General features: G+C 35.9%; 2 protein-coding genes across 3 annotated transcripts; both read right to left on the bottom strand.

The window, feature by feature from the left end:
* Positions 1–479: 479 nt before the first annotated feature.
* LOC131158877 (omega-6 fatty acid desaturase, chloroplastic-like) lies at positions 480–14,807 on the bottom strand. Of its 2 annotated transcripts, XM_058113806.1 has the most exons (11): positions 14,599–14,807; positions 14,047–14,440; positions 13,802–13,844; positions 10,749–10,987; positions 9,473–9,616; positions 9,188–9,339; positions 2,440–2,562; positions 2,093–2,270; positions 1,760–1,878; positions 1,308–1,422; positions 480–817 (listed from the first exon to the last, which is right to left on the bottom strand). In XM_058113806.1, exons 2-11 carry the CDS (start codon positions 14,098–14,100, stop codon positions 656–658), a joined length of 1,329 nt encoding a protein of 442 aa, XP_057969789.1. In that variant the 5' UTR covers positions 14,101–14,440; positions 14,599–14,807; the 3' UTR covers positions 480–655. The 2 variants fall into 2 exon arrangements, with proteins under 2 accessions (XP_057969789.1, XP_057969788.1); XM_058113805.1 differs by lacking the exon at positions 14,599–14,807 and having other exon boundaries at positions 14,047–14,550.
* On the bottom strand, positions 2,543–6,744 carry LOC131158878 (uncharacterized mitochondrial protein AtMg00810-like). Its single transcript, XM_058113807.1, has 3 exons — positions 3,946–6,744; positions 3,800–3,866; positions 2,543–3,700 (listed from the first exon to the last, which is right to left on the bottom strand). The coding sequence occupies exons 1-3, from the start codon at positions 4,219–4,221 to the stop codon at positions 3,594–3,596; spliced, it is 450 nt and encodes a 149-aa protein (XP_057969790.1). The 5' UTR covers positions 4,222–6,744; the 3' UTR covers positions 2,543–3,593.
* Positions 14,808–16,224: the final 1,417 nt, after the last annotated feature.

Genomic DNA, 16,224 nt, shown 5'->3' with positions numbered 1-16,224 from the left:
AAAATCAAAATTTTATTCATAAATTTGATATATTTTTTTCTCACTTTTCTTAATAACCTGAAAATACATTTTCCTTTCATTTTCTTAATATTTTCTCAATTCCAAAAAGAGCCTAGTATATTTGTTTAAAATTTTCTTTTATCACTTTTCTTGATAACCAAACGTAAAAATGTATATTCCTTGATATCTTTTTTTTTCCTTTCTCTCATATTTTCTGAGTTCCAAACAGGACGTAAAAGAATGAAGATAGTAAATTTAAGTGTTAATCCATTTTAAAATTTTAGCCCTTGCATTCAAGCTTGGTGTGAAAATAACATAGCAAAACAAATGTAAAACAGTATCAATTTTGTAGAAGGCACTCACTAATCCCTGGGAAACCACACAACATCATTTATACAAGCTAGGATATAGATTCTCCACTGGTTAAATATTTCAAAAGATTTTTTTGTGTTTTTTTAATAGAATAAAACTCAAAACCATGATAAGTATCCAGACTTTATTTAGTAGACTCTTATCAAGTCCTGTAACCATGTTCATAATCCAGACTACAAGAAAAAAACTTTTTACATGCATGCCAGCAACTTGATCCTCCTCAGCAGAAAGATAGGATGAGAGAAACCAAAATGCTGTGAAACCCATGAGGCATGTGACAAAACTAAGTCCAGTCAGGCATCATTTTCCGGATGAAAGAGACCGAACCAGCCTCTTCCGGAGCAAGCTCGTCGAATGCAACATAATTTTGCTCTGGATTATGAACATGGCACTCGGTCATTATCATCTTCATCAAGCGCCAATTCCAATTAGCCTCACTGATATACTGTTGACAGTGCGGAGAAGACAGGTTGAATTAGATAAAAAATGATCACATCTTGTTTTACAAGGCATTTTAACAAGTTAAAAGCCCTCTATTCTCTGCAATTGAACTGTTATTCCAATTTCATTCTCTGCAATTGAACTGTCATTGTCATTCCAACTTCAGACTTTCTTTTATTGGTAGGAAGGATGTAAAATGACACTTGGCATTTTAAAAAGTTAAAAGCCCTCTATTCTCTGCAATTGAACTGTCATTCCAATTTCAGGCTGTCTTTTATTGGTAGGAAGGATGTAAATTGACACTCTATTCTAAGGACCAAAGGGCATTACGGATAGGCTTCGAATGCTAAGCCAACATAAAGTACTAATTCCATCTTGAGAATAGTAATTTATTATCATTTATGTTACGATGACAACACTAAATCCGTAAATATATTATGACTGTTTTATTCGTAAGAGTAGAAGTAAACCAGACATAACTTGAATCATCTTACCTTGCCCCAATTTTCTCGAAGAGACTCATGAGCTGCCCTCAAGTTGTAGCTTGGTATCTTGGGAACAAGATGATGGGGGAGGTGGACATTGATATGATGCAAGAATTCCTCTATCCTGTCCAGGTGAAAATAATAGAAATTTTTAGCAGCTCAAATTAATCAAAGTAGACATCTGAGACAATGAACTAGACTTCAGTGAAGCAATTCTCATCAACTCAACCACAGGAAGGAAAATAATTCGCAAGAAAACACTACTTTTGTTTAGCTGGGAAATGCAAACCCAATTTTCAACCATCCAACATTGTCTTATAACTAGTTTACAACCTACATACAATCCGTAAAAAAATGATCTCTGGCAATTTATTGCATCAATTTCTAAAATGCATCCATCCTTTGGTCAAGTAAAGAACAAAGGATAACAGAAAAAGAGAGATTAAAGCAGGACAAATTACCAATAAGGGAAGTCGCAATGAGTTGTCCCGCTAAACTGGGCCTTAACTGGGTTCCACTCATCTGGAGATTTGAAAGGTATGTGAGGAGATGAGTGATGGATCATCGTAACAGTGCTCATCTGCAAATTCAAAAAGAAACCAAAATTCTTAGATGCAAATGTGTTTCTTTGTAATTTAGAGGAAAGCAGCAAGTCATTTGGAATCATTGAGTGGGTGTAACAAAAACATCGAGGTTGAATAATAACAAACATTTCAAAGCACAAGAATAAATCCATAAGAAATTCTCGAGGCAATTGAGAAGCAACGGTTTCAAGATCATAAAGGAGTGTTTACCCAGAAGTGAAACACCAGCCACGGCATTAACCAGTAGTTGATCAAACCTGTAACCCCCGTCTCATAGATAAGCAATGGACATCCTATTGCCATAAATGCATAAACACAAGCCACACTTAACTTCACCCTTTTCGCTTCGTTCGGTCTGAACTTGCTCGAATCGAAGTGCCACATCAACCTGTCATGTACGATTAGATTTAAAGTAGAAATGCAGGTACATCTGTTAAAAACACGGCTAGAGGATTTCTTAACTAACAAGATGTAATTTGGTCAAATAGTCATGAGCTAAGAAGTTAGACAGAGGTAAAGATCTTTATGGTATGATGCATACTCCATCAGTATCTTACCAGTGTGCTATGGTCATCCAAGGCCGAAGGAGGCCATATCCATATATCATAGCCTTGCGTGCAAGTGGAGATGTTTCAAAATCTTCTCTCCAAATTGGGTGCCAACCTGAATCCTCATGCAACCTAGATTTCAAATAAATGGAAATACGTGAAATTCTGCAGGCAAAAGATGAAAAAGACAGGGAAGGGAACATACAGATCTAGGAAAGTCAGAAAATAGCCAAAAAAAAATTACAAATTTATTCATTTGATTCAGGCGAACTCTGAAGCTTTCTTAATTTTTTTCAACACAACAACTGTTTGAAGGCAAAATACATTATGTAATAGAATAAGGAAAGATTAAATGATCTTTTGTACTTGGCATTATAAGAAAAGAATTCAATTACATATAAACCATGCAAGTAACAAATATACTAGACATCTACCTAACTAAAAACTCCTAACCTTTCTCCTACATCAAAAGCTTGAACTAGTAGGGGATCGTTTTAACGTAAGTATATGGTGCATAAATTAAAATATAATACCTACTATAAGGTTCTCAACCCTTAGTTCAAATGCAAGCAAACGATAGTTGTGTTAAAAGTTTGATATATATTATTGGCCCACAACCTAATAGCTTAAACTTTTAGGTAAAGTGGTATTTAACATAATGATACGAATTGTCCTCTCTTTTGAGAAGGTCTTTCATTATATAGGCATGACTACCGGTTATACAAGGAAACTTAAATCTATACATGCCCATTGCACACAGTGATCTTAGGAAGCTATATATAGTAAGCCAACTAATTTACATAGAGTGATTTTAGGAAGCTATACATGGTAAGCTAAATCTCCTCCTCTATTTATGAAAGTATATACAACCTAGATTAATAGCTATTAGCAAGGCATAATTTATGGCCTTCTATTGACAAGAAAATTATGTCGTTTCCTGTGAGAGCCTTAGTGAAAATGTTTGCCACTTGAAGATTGCTAGATACATAAGGAAGAGAGATACTTAGAGCTTCAAACGCCTCACGGATAAAGTGACAATCAACCTCGATATGTTTAGTGTGTTCATGGAAGATGGGATTGGATAAAATGTGAATGGCACTAGTATTATCCGCATGAAGAGAAGTAGGACCACCTGGAGAGAAGCCAAGTTCAGCCAATAGCCCTCAGAGCCAATGTATCTCAGCGCAAGCTTGGGACATGGCCTTATATTCGAACTTAGTAGAGGACATAGAAACACAGTCATGTTTCTTGCTTTTCCATGAAATAAGAGCTGGACCAAGAAACATACATTAACCCGTAGTAGAACGTCGAGTGTCACTACACATGGCATAATCAGCATCACTATATGCTACAAGATCAAGTGAAGCACCAGCAGGATAGAAAAGTCCCCGCAAAGTTGTGCCATGGACATAGCGAATGATCTTGTCCCCGTAAAGCTGTGCCATGGACATAGAGAATGATTTGTTGAACTGCAGCCATATGAAGGTGCCGAGGAGAAGCCATGAACTAACTAACCTGTTGGACTACATAAGAAATATCATGTCTAGTAATTGTAAGATAGACCAAGCTGCCAACCAACGTACGATAGGCTACATGATCTAATAACAAGTCACCCACTTCTTTGTGCAGCTTGAGATTAAGTTCCATGGGAGTATCAAGAGGGGTAGAGTCCTGCAGACCAGCAGCAGCCACCAAATCTTGGGCATACTTGTGCTGTGACAGAAAAATACCATGTGAACCAGTAGTAATTTCTAAACCAAGAAAATACATAAGAGATCCTAGAACCTTCATGTGAAAAGAGTCCTGTAAATACTACTTTAATTAGGAGATCAGAACTGAATTAGTACCCGTGATGATTATATCGTCAACATATACCAAGAGAATGACAACACCAATCGCAATTATGCGAAGAAACAAAGATACATCATACTTGCTTTTGAGAAAAGAAAACTTGAGTAGGGTAGAATTAAATTTCTCATACCATGCACAAGGGGCCTGTTTGAGACTATACAAGGAGCGACGCAACTTGCACACTGTCGAAGAAGGGGTAGAAAGTAAACCTACAAGAGGACGCATATAAACATCTTCCTTGAAATCCCCGTGAAGAAAGGCGTTCTTCACATCCATTTGGTGCAAACCCCAATTTTTAAGAAGCGGCAATAGCCAAAATTGTGTGGATGGTGGTAATTTTGGTCACCAGAAAAAAAGTACCCTCGTAGTTTACTCCATATTCTTGATTATTTCCAAGAGCTACTAAGTGGGCTTTATAACTGTCCAAACTACCATCAGACTTAACCTTAATAGAATAGACCCACTTACATTCAAGTGGAGTCACTCCTGTAGGACAATCCACCACTTTCCAAGTCTTATTGGCCTCAAGAGCACATAGTTCGTCCTGCATGGCCTACGACCAGCATTTCTCTTTGACTTCCTGTGAGTAACTAGTAGGAATAGCAAAAAGTGGCAGACAATGCAGAAGTAGCAGTACATGCCATACATAACAGGAATCCATAACAGTCAAAAGGAACATATACTTTAGAGGAGCGGCACAAAGGAGTATATGGCAAGACAAGAGCAGAAGGGAGCAGAAGGGAGCAGCACTGGAGGTCTTCGCTGGTATACCATGCCTGGCTAAAACCTTTCAACATGAGTACTAGGAGCACTAAAAGTGTCATAAAAAAAGCAAGAAAGCAATGGAAGACTTTGGTGAGGAAGACATAGGAAAGAACCATTGATTTTCAAAAAAGAGCACATTCCTTGAAACATGAACCCAATTAGAGTTTGGATCATAGCATAAATAACCCTTTTGTGTGACACTATATCCCAAGAAGGCGCAACAGATGGATTGGGCAGAAAGCTTGTTTCGATCCGGTGGGGGAAGATGCATAAAGCATACACACCCAAAAATGTGAAGATTTGTATCGGTAGGATTGTGATGATAAAGCTGGAAATATGGAGACTTGAAATCCAAAAATTGGGAAAGAAGTCTATTTATAAGAAAGGTTGATGTGGTAAGTGCTTCTACCCAAAACGTAGGAGGAAGGGAAGACTCAATGAGCATGGTCCGGACAACATCTAAAAGATGGCAATACTTTCGTTCAACTACTCCATTTTGTTGTAGAGTATATGGACAAGAATGTTGAGAGATAATACCTTTATATTGCAAGAAGGATTAGAACTCATGAGACATATATTCCTGACCCGAGTCGGACTGAAGAATTTTAACAGCAGTTGAAAATTGAGTGTCAAAAAGAGCTAAGAACAGTTTGAACATATGAAAAACTTCTTATTTGTGCTGCAAGAAATACACCCATGTATATCTATTGCAGTAATGAATAAATGTCACAAAATATTTGTACTGGGTATGAGAAATAATAGGACTAATACCCCAGACATCACTATAAATGATCTCAATATTGTGGGTGGCTTTACTTTATAAGGGTAAAGTCTTACTTTTGCGGAAAGGGTAAAGTCTTACTTTTGCCAAGTTTACAAGTTGCACAATCAGGAAACATAGTGGAAGAAGAATGCTCTTTATTATTTAATATACCAGATTTCAACAAATAAGATAGAACCTTAGAATTAGGATGACCAAGGCGCTTATGCCAGACTTCATTTGACACTCTAGACTTACTACAAAGCAAATACGATACAAAGAAAGAAGGTAAGCTTCGTGGAACATATAGTTGTAGAGAAAAGAGACATCTATGCTTCGCTATCAACTGCCCTGACATCTGATCTTGCACAACACAACCACCACGAGTAATATGTACATCGTAATATTGGTCCACAAGCTTACCAACATAAACAAATTCATAGAAAGATTAAGGTGATACAAGAACATCCTTAAAGGAAGAAGATACATCACCAACTGCCACAATGGGTAAAGCACTACCATTGGCTGTTTGAATATGTGAAAAGCTACAATATTCTTTGACATTACTTAAACCATGGAGAGAATTAGTCATATGACTAGAAGCACCTAAGTCTAAGATCCAATAGGGAGATGAAGAACCAATAACTTTCAAGTGAACGTTGTCTCATCCCAGTGACTTAATATTTTTCAAGTGATCCAACTACGCGAGTAGATCAAGCTCATAGGTAGAGAGGTTCTTGCGCTACTCTTTTCGGAAGGGTGAGTGTTTTCTGAGTGTTGGTGGTTTGGGTAGACCCCAGGATTTTTTATTGATGTCACTGGGTATTTTGTGATGTATGTTTTGAGACTTTCTAGATTTTTGGTATTGTAAATACAGTTGTCAGTTTTATGTTTACCGCTGCCTAGAAATGTAATGTGAACAAAGTTTCCTCAGTACTTCCTTGGGGCCTGAGATGCTTTTAGCAGATATTACAGAGATATTTGCTATATATATATATATATATATATATATATATTAAATGAAAAAAAAATGGCATGAAAAAGCAGGTCATTACAGAACACCAAAGGGTTTCAGGGTGAAACGAAAAGAGGACTATGTGTGTCGGCTTAAGAAAAGTATTAATTGTTTGAAGCAAGCACCCAAGCAGTGGTATAATAAGTTTGAGTCTGCTATGAAGGAGCAAGGCTACAGGAACACTACTTCTAACCATTGTGTTTTTGTGTAGAAATTTTTTTATGGTGATTTTATTATTCTATTGTTTTATGTTGATGATATGTTAATTGTTGGCATGAATTCTTCCAAAATTGACAGGTTGAAGAAGCAGTTAAGTCAGTCATTTGCAATGAAGGACTTGAGGCCAGCAAAGAAGATTCTTGGGGTCGCATTCATAGATGCAGAAAATACAAGAAGTCGTTTATATAGCAGGAGCAATACATTGAGAAAGTGCTTGAGGTTCAACATGAACAGGGCTAAAGTGGTTAGCTCTCCTCTTGCTACACTTTTCAAGTTGAGCACAAAGAAAACCCCTTCAATAGATGAAAAGAAGGAAGATATGGAAAGAATTTCATATGCCTCAGCAGTAGGAAGCTTGATGTATGCAATGGTTTGTACGAGGCCAGACATAGCCCATGCAGTTGGTGTTGTTAGCCAATTACTCTCAGATCCAAGAAGAACATTGGAATGCGGTAAAGTGGCTTATGAGATATCTGCGAGGCCCTTCCAAGTTAAGTCTTAGCTTTGAGAGAGGCAAACCAATGTTGGTTGGCTATACAGAATCTGATATGGTTGGATATGTGGATACCCGTAAGTCTACTTCGGGTCATTTGATCACTTTCTCAGGAGGGGCTATTTCTTGGTAGTCGAGGTTACAAAAATGTATTGCACTTTCTATAACTGAAGCAGAGTTGATTGTAGCAATGGAAAGCTTGTAAAGAGTTGCTATAGATGAAAATGTTTTTACAGGAGCTCGGTTTCAAGCAACAACAATATGTGTTGCTTTTTGATAATTAGAGTACTATTCACCTCGCTAAGAATTCTTCATTTCATTCGAGATTGAAACACATTGACGTAAGGTACCATTGGATTAGAGATAATCTTAATGACAAGTTGATAGCACTTGATAAAATTCACATAGATGATAATGAGTCTGATATGTTAACAAAGGCACTAGCAAGGGAGAAGTTTGAGACTTGTCACTCGAACGCCGAGATGGCGAAACCCCCCACCTAGTCGAGAAGGGGGAGATCATGATACCAATTGTTGAGAATTCCACTAGTGAGTTTGTTTAACATTGAAAAAATTGAGTGGATGATGGGTATTTATATACATTGTTGAGCCCAAGACCCAATAGGTTTAAACTTTTTGGTCAAATTAGTGTTTACCCATGTGTATCAAGTCCATCTATGAACTTTTTCGGTGCTAACAAGCGGTATTAGAGCCGACAGTTCGTAATTTTGGGTGAGCAATATTGAAAAAAAAAAATAGTCGAGGCGTGAAGCTAATTCTCCTGATGTGCAAATAGTTGGTGGACCAAGTGTGTGATCAAGGCCAATAAGGATCATCTAGGTTTGGAAGATGGATCCGAATAGGCTCAAGACGTGAGAGGTAGGATTGGTTCGGAGACACGTGGATTGCAATTTGAGGCACGTAAGGCGCGGTGGTAAGGCTCACTTGAACAACTGTTGGAGAATTGGGCTTACTCCCATAAGGGAGACAGTTTTCGTTCAAGGAGGAGTAGTTAGAACTCACAAGTGAGGTGGAGATTGTTGAGAATTGTACTTGTGAGTTTGTCCAACATTGAAAAAATTGAGCGGATGATGGGTGCTTATATACATGGTTAAACCCAAGACCCAATAGGTATAAACTTTTGGGTCAAGTTGATGCTCACCCATGTGTATTGAGTCTACCAATGGACTCTTTCGGTGCTAACACCTTGTTTGAGTTGTTTCCAATAGTAATAATAAAGGAAGTCACGGACGAGATACACAAAGCTCACCTAAAATATTTTTCGAGATAAAAGAATGAGGTGGTCCAGCCACTGAATTCCATCAACCATGTTTAGCAAGTGGGTTTAAAAACAAATTATCAACAAACATTCAATGGTGATATTAATGATCCAAAACAATCTTATGATTGGATAGCTAAAGTTTACAAGTAGGGGAGGACTTCTCTCTTGTTTGTTTGACCACTTATATATTTTTATTTGGATGGGAAATTTTCTTTGCAGGTTCAACTCTTAGATCTGCGCGGTGATTTCAGAAGATGAGATCATCCTAAAAGCACCCCTCCATATGACAATATGCAGAGGTTGCCAAAAAAAAAAAAAGTGGTAAAGATTGGCTTCAACGTATGTAAAGACTGATAGAGAAAATCATACAGACATGTTTGTTTTTGCATGATGCCGATCGTGCTCAAAACGCCATCCCTCGTATGGATATATCAGCGGCAAAAAGACCAAAGTTCCAATAATGTCTTCCACTAACTTGTTCTTCCAAAATGATTTGTGGCCACAGTCATGACCTATGCAAAACAACTTTCAAATGGCAGCAAAACAAATAAGGAAATCAGTATTTGAGTTGAGAAGAATGGAAAGAAAAAGAAGGAAAAAGGAGTGCATAAAGTCACAAAGCAATATGAGAAGAAAAAAAAATAACTACAAAACTAACCCCTGAGGCTGCAGTTCCTGTCAATGCCCAAGCAAAAGGAAGCAGATACCAGGGGGCTTGTGAAGTCATGAACAGTCCCAATGCATAGGTACCAACTGAGAATGAAAGTGCCTTCAACGATTTCACGTGATCGATCTCGTACAACTTACAACAAAAAATTGAAAAAATAAAAAAGAAAGCATCAGGAAATGCCCCCAAATACATATTATTGTGCTTATCTTCCCATGCTTATGTAATTACGACCCCTCTCGCCCCCTCCAGATGGGCACTCCCACCAAGTTAAGGCGTTCCTTCACTACATTTTGTTTGTAGAATAAAATACTGTCTACATGTCATAAGGCAACTCCATCAACAAAAATTTTATGTGATGATAATAGATATACAAACAAGCTGATGATATTGAATAATGCTTACAACACACCATTTGTACCATATCTTAAAGAAATCAATGCAAATATTGAGTTAATTATCATAAAGAACAAACACCCAAAAAAACGTGAAAACTAGATCTTTTAACTCTCATAGATAGAATAACCTTACAAAATTACAAGAGCTGACTACAACTAATCATATAATCAATAAATATATGAGTATATCTTTTGCCTGCTGCATATTTTAAGTATTTGATTTACATAATTCCCATTGACTGCCCCCTCCCAGCTCTCTCTCTCTCTCTCATATTTTTGTTTTATGGGCCATTGTACAGTTCCAATACTAGGACCTCGCAATTTTAAGGAATGATTTACTTGGAGAAGCCTAGAAGACACTATTCTGCTTATGCAGCCACCTTTTGACTTGTAAGATTAAACAAAAAACAGCATCTTAATAGTTTTTTCAGAAGATAACCAAAATCACAATGCATCACAATGCAGACGTCAAGAAATATACCAAATGTACAGCATCTTATTCAGTGGTTGACTTTTTAAAGTAGTATCTGTCAAGTCAATCCTCTATTTACTGTCTCCTAGGGAATACCCAAACCATTTCTTCATGTTGGAGATGTTCAAAATTTGGGAGTCGGGGAAAACTGGAAAGGGGTCAGGGAAGGGAGATGGCATCCACCCAGGTCCAATGGACCTTCCATTCATCCAACATGCATACATACATACATACATACATACAAGTATGAATACCATTTTGTATCAAAGAAAACTGCTTTGAAGCAGCTATACGCTTCTAGTGAATTAGAGAACCTATCAGTTCAAGTTTCCGACTGGGTAGGTTCAGAATATACAGCAAAGGAAAGAGCCTGAATGTAATCACTTAAAGAGAGTACCTTCTTCGGAATTGTTTCAACAATATCTTTTAATGTAACATTTCCTGGAAGTGGTTCTCCAATTTGTGTATAACCGTAACTCTCAGCTAGGCGTTTTCTGCACTCTGCATTGTCTAGCGAAGCCGGCGCATCTGGAATTGCCAATGCCTGAATGATTTTAGTCCTTTTTGCAGGAACCAAACATTGTAGGTGTTTGATTCTCCTTTGGAGAAGGCTTTCCCATTTTGAATTATACATGCCTGTCCATCACCATAATCATCACAAGATGCTTTTAGGAGAAACACAAAAGGAAAATAACAAATACCACATACAATTGCAGGCTTGTAACCTCTAAAGAGTAAATAATAGTGAAATGTCGTCTATACATTTTATGACTCGCACAACATGAGACGATGCCAATAATACAGGCTTGAAGTAAACTGGAGAAGCATAATAAAGGAATCTAGATAAACATATTGGCTAAGATTGTTGAAACATGCAATAGTGGGAACAACTTGTTTCACAATGACAAGAGAAAGACAACAAATAACGTGCGTTGATGGAAAATGACCTCATAAAATTTTATTTAAAAGGACACAGGCTTGCATTGAGCTGAGTAGAGAACAAAGATTCATGTCAATGGCGGATCTACAATGATCTCAGTGGGCAATTTCTCCCATTGAGATGTGCAAAATTCACTGGATACATACATAATCAGATCATCTTACAGTCAAGTTTGATAAATTGTTGCAGTTAGCCCAACTCAAATTGATAATGTGTGGTCACTGGTCAAGCTCAAATATCATCAGTTGAGAGGAATTTGGTAAAGGTAGTGGAGGCGCAGTGGGGTCTCATCAACCCATTACTTTTTACAAACTTTCATTGATTTTACTTGTTGCCATCACAGCAATAAGGGGTATTTTCTCTAATAAAAATTGTGAAGAATTGACTTTGAATGGAAGAGAATATTGTCTAGTTAATCGTATTAAAAATTATTATGTTATATTAATATTTGAACCTATTAAAATGATGTGGGACTCACATCGAACCCTACACTAATACATACATTTCACTGCTTTCCGAACAATGAGAACAAAAAATTTGTCAAAGGCAATTGTAATATATTTCAAATTGTTTTTTAAAATTTTTTCTTGCCAAAATATTTTACAATGGCATGTAATTTGAACAGTTAAAATAAAAATAAATTTCGTTTCAATTATATTTGACTTAAGTACTATAACAAAATTAATGTTATTATAGAAAAGGATGAACCCTTTAAAAAAGTGAGAGTATATTAATAAATAAATGAAGGTGTCTTTTTTTTTAAAAAAAATAAAAATAAATAAATAAATAAAACAGTAAAGGGTGGACCCACATTCTGGCGGCCCAATGCTCAGTAGGGCAGTTGCCTTGCCCACAATAGCCTTTAAAAAACTGACACATTATTTATTTACTAAATCACCAAGTTATTAAATTATGATTATGTCCCCAATAAAATTATAAAATAATACAATCATCGGCTAATGTTAAAAACCATTAAAAATGTCCGTAAAGAGGCAGGCCAATCCTTACATGTTTTGCATGTATAAATTTAAAATTACCCAAAACTAAATTTGTATAAAACAAATAATACGCTTTTAAAAAAAGAAAAAAAAAATCAGCTTCCTTGCTTTGCAATTGATTTTTTTATATGGAAGAGCACAAAAGAGTTCATGAAAGGACTAGTGGCCGTTATTTACAGTTGGGTATTATGTTTTGAATAGATCGACCTGACATAACGGATCGGGTCGGATAATCCGTGATGGATTAGGCGGATTATCGGATGAGAATATTATAATTCATATCCGATTCATTTAAGTTGCGGATTTATTGCAATTCAGATCGGATAATTTGTGACGCATGACGGATAATCCATCATTCTCCTACCTAATATAATTGTTTTACCATTCAATGAACAATTTATTTTTATAACACAATAAGTGAAGTTAATTTAAAAATTATAATTTGATAATATATTAAATATTTAATAACTAATCACAAAATTTCAATTTTTTTTTTAAAATTTTTAGAGCATCAATTTAGAAAGTTTTATTTTGATCACAAAAAAAAAAAAATTAAACATTTGGGCTTGAGTTTGAATGTGGGCACAGGGTAGACCTAGAGACGCATATAGTAGTGCAAAAGTTGAGTGTAGTACTACGCCTTGATCAATAGAGTTTGTGCTAATTGATTTGATATCTAATAAGTATGAACATATTGGATTATCAATGAATTTAAACATTAGCTGTTGGCGTATAGGCGGATATCCATAGGATAAAATCCTAAATTCGCCAACCAACTCATTTAGAGGCAGATAAAAAAAAGTTCATACCATATTCGACTCATTTAATGTGTAGATCGGTCATGAGTCAATTTAAGCGGGACGAATTCGGTTCAGATTAACGAATTTTTATCCATTTTGTTAGATCTAGGTTTTGAACACGGTAACCCCCTCCAAGGTTGCATCTAAGTTTTGATCGAGACTTTGTCCGATCAGAAAGCGTTTGGGGGCGTGAATGTCAAGAGTAGATGAAACTTATTTACAATTGGGTATTATGTTTTGTCAAATTTCACACATTTCTAAATCCAATCCAAGTTCCCATAGATCTGAAACTCACATGACTCATGAATCAGTCAAGATCAATAATTTCCTTTATCATGCATGATTAAATCTCACGAAACGTCAACATTTCAAATTCGAAAACATATAGTAATAATAGAAAATTTTGGTTAAATAATTTTATACTTTGTTTTTCTCTTGATCCATAAGATCCCAGCTAGATCTACTTAAACTAGTACTGCAATCTCATAGCCCCCGCATAGATATCAAATGAGGCACTGTGTGTGCGTACACACGACAAAAGCTTTAAGCTCTTTTCTCATGCAATTGAAAATCCATGTTCTTCTTCCCATGCATTTCTATCAAAAGCCATGCATTGATGATGAATATGCAAATAGTGAAAGTCAAAATCATTTTTTTTAGAGAGAGAGAGAGAGAGAGAGAGAGAGAGAGAGAGAGAGGCGTGGAGAATTACGAGGAGCAAGTCCATGGATTCCAGCTGACCTTTGATACGAGTCCTGAAAAATCAGCACATAACACTCAATACATCAAAACCAATGAACTTCTACGTTTCAAAAACTAAAATTTTTTTTGTTTCAAAACCAAAAACTGGTTCATGGCATGCACAAGCTTCAACTAGCTCTTCACAGCATCTACAACAACCAAAACCATTCAAAAACTCAAAACCCAAAAAGAAACAAAATCAAAATGAGCTAATACCTGAGAAAGGGACACAGAGAGAGTTGAAGGCATCATGAAAGCCCCAGAAGCCATTTAGCAGAGCAGCACAGATCAAACACTTCCACAGCCCCAGCACCACTGATCACAGAGCAGCTCCTTCACTGGAAGCAGAAGCAGATGAAAGCCACCTCTGGGCTGGGCTGGGCTGGGCTGGGATGATCACAGCACGGTGGAAATTAAGAAGAAATAAGACTCAAAAAGAGGGTGTGTCCGTGTCTCAGCTTGGCACGTGCTATGACGCTCGATCCCCACCCCCTATCCCCCATCCCCACATTCCATTTTTTAAACTCATCATCTTCAGTGTTTTAGGGTTCTTCCCTGGGGTTTGTGCTAATTTGGTTTTTTGCTTTTTTGGGAGTGCAGGCTTGACCAGCTTTGATGGAAGACCCATGGAAAATATTTTTTTAATCAGACACTTGCTAGTGGGTGCACCAAACCCGTAATTCTTTAAATGAATCATTAAACAGAGATAGGGAGAGAGAGAGAGAGAGAGAGAGAGAGAGAGAGAGAGAGAGGCAATAAAGCATGTACCTTTCGATTTTCTTTCCTGTTTTTTTTTTTCTTTCCTCAAGTTTCAAATGGGCTGTCAAATTCTCCGCTGCCAAACAGGACAACTAAATTTAAATGGAAAGAGATATTTTGCTCTTGACTCATTTTCTTTGAGGAATTGACCTAAAAGAAAATGAGAGACTCATTGCATCTGTTTTTTTTTTACTTCTTTTTTTCCCCTCTCCTCAAATTGTCTACTTTATTGTAATAAAAATAGAATTAGCATTTACTTATTCCTTCCACTTATTATTATCATTATTATTATTGGCCCATAAAAGTTCATTGGCTGGAGAGCATGTGATTTGAATTTATTTAAATTTGAAAGATATTCGATATAATTTTATAAAATATTTTATTTAATTACATATTAATTTAAATTTAAGATTTGAAAATTCATGCTATAGATGTAGGATTAGAGGAGAAACTATTAGGTCACCGAACATATACAACTCACTAATAAATCGTTGACAACAAATCACTGTTATACAAGTGTTCATTTTTTATTAGCTTGGTGTACGATGGTCCATGAAAAAATTAGGACTCAATTTTTCCACCTATCCTTCTTTTGTAACTATTGGGAAATGTTGCTCACCTCACTCAAGTTTATTCGATTTCATATATTTTATACGTGTGCTATTAAAAATTAAATTTAAAAAATAGTAACATATATGAATAGGTACAATAAAATTAAAGGTAAAAAAATTTAGAATGTAGATGAAAATACGATAAACAAATTAACACTAACTATAAATTGACAAATTATGTAAACAAATAAAAATAAATTTAATAAATCTATAGAAATAATAACCTGATTATTATTATTATTACAAATCGATCGGCGAATGAGGTTTTAGAGATATCGGATTCTTACCGGATACAACGCTCTAACATCAAAGCTTCCAAAATCTAAGAAAAAATAGAAAAAAAAAAAAAATCAGAGTGAACAAACATTGAAATCAAAATTATGGTTAATGAAAATTACAGAAAATCGGAGGCTTGAAGATAATGAACACAAGAGCCAGAACAAAAATCATAGAGAGACCGAGAGATGAGAGAGAGAGTGTGAGAGATGGAAAGATTTTTTTAGAGAGGCTAAGAGAGAGAGAGATGGAAGTAATAGATAATTAGAAATATAATAAAATTATTAGTTAGGAAGTGAATGAGACTTGAAAAAAGATAAAAAATTTAAATTGCACTTTTTTACATTTTAAAATACAATTTTTTTATTTTAAATAATATTAATATTATTCAATTAAAATATATATATATATATATATTATTATATTTTGAGTTTGAAATGTGTGAGTGGGTTCCATGAGGTCCGCCACTGGTTTGCCCCACAAAAGGACCCAATTAGTTTTTGTATTTTGGTGCCATCCCAAATCAAAACTCCTCAGTCCTCACGCACGCCAGAAGGGCAAAAAATAAAACAAATTTAGTCTTGAAAGATTGCAGGTTCGGTCTTTTGCATGTTGTCGCTATCCCAACTGCATTATTTTAGAAATGGGTTTGATGGTTTAGAAGTTCGTGGCTCTAGTTGAGCCCACACTTTTTTTTCTTTTTTCTTTTTTTTAAGAGGAAGGCCGCACCTCCAAATTTTTATTGATA

Source organism: Malania oleifera, chromosome 6 (genome assembly GCF_029873635.1).
Source record: "Malania oleifera isolate guangnan ecotype guangnan chromosome 6, ASM2987363v1, whole genome shotgun sequence".
Classification (NCBI taxonomy): domain Eukaryota; kingdom Viridiplantae; phylum Streptophyta; class Magnoliopsida; order Santalales; family Ximeniaceae; genus Malania; species Malania oleifera.
Note: the sequence above shows the minus strand (reverse complement) of the source record. Positions and strands in the feature narration are given on the sequence as shown.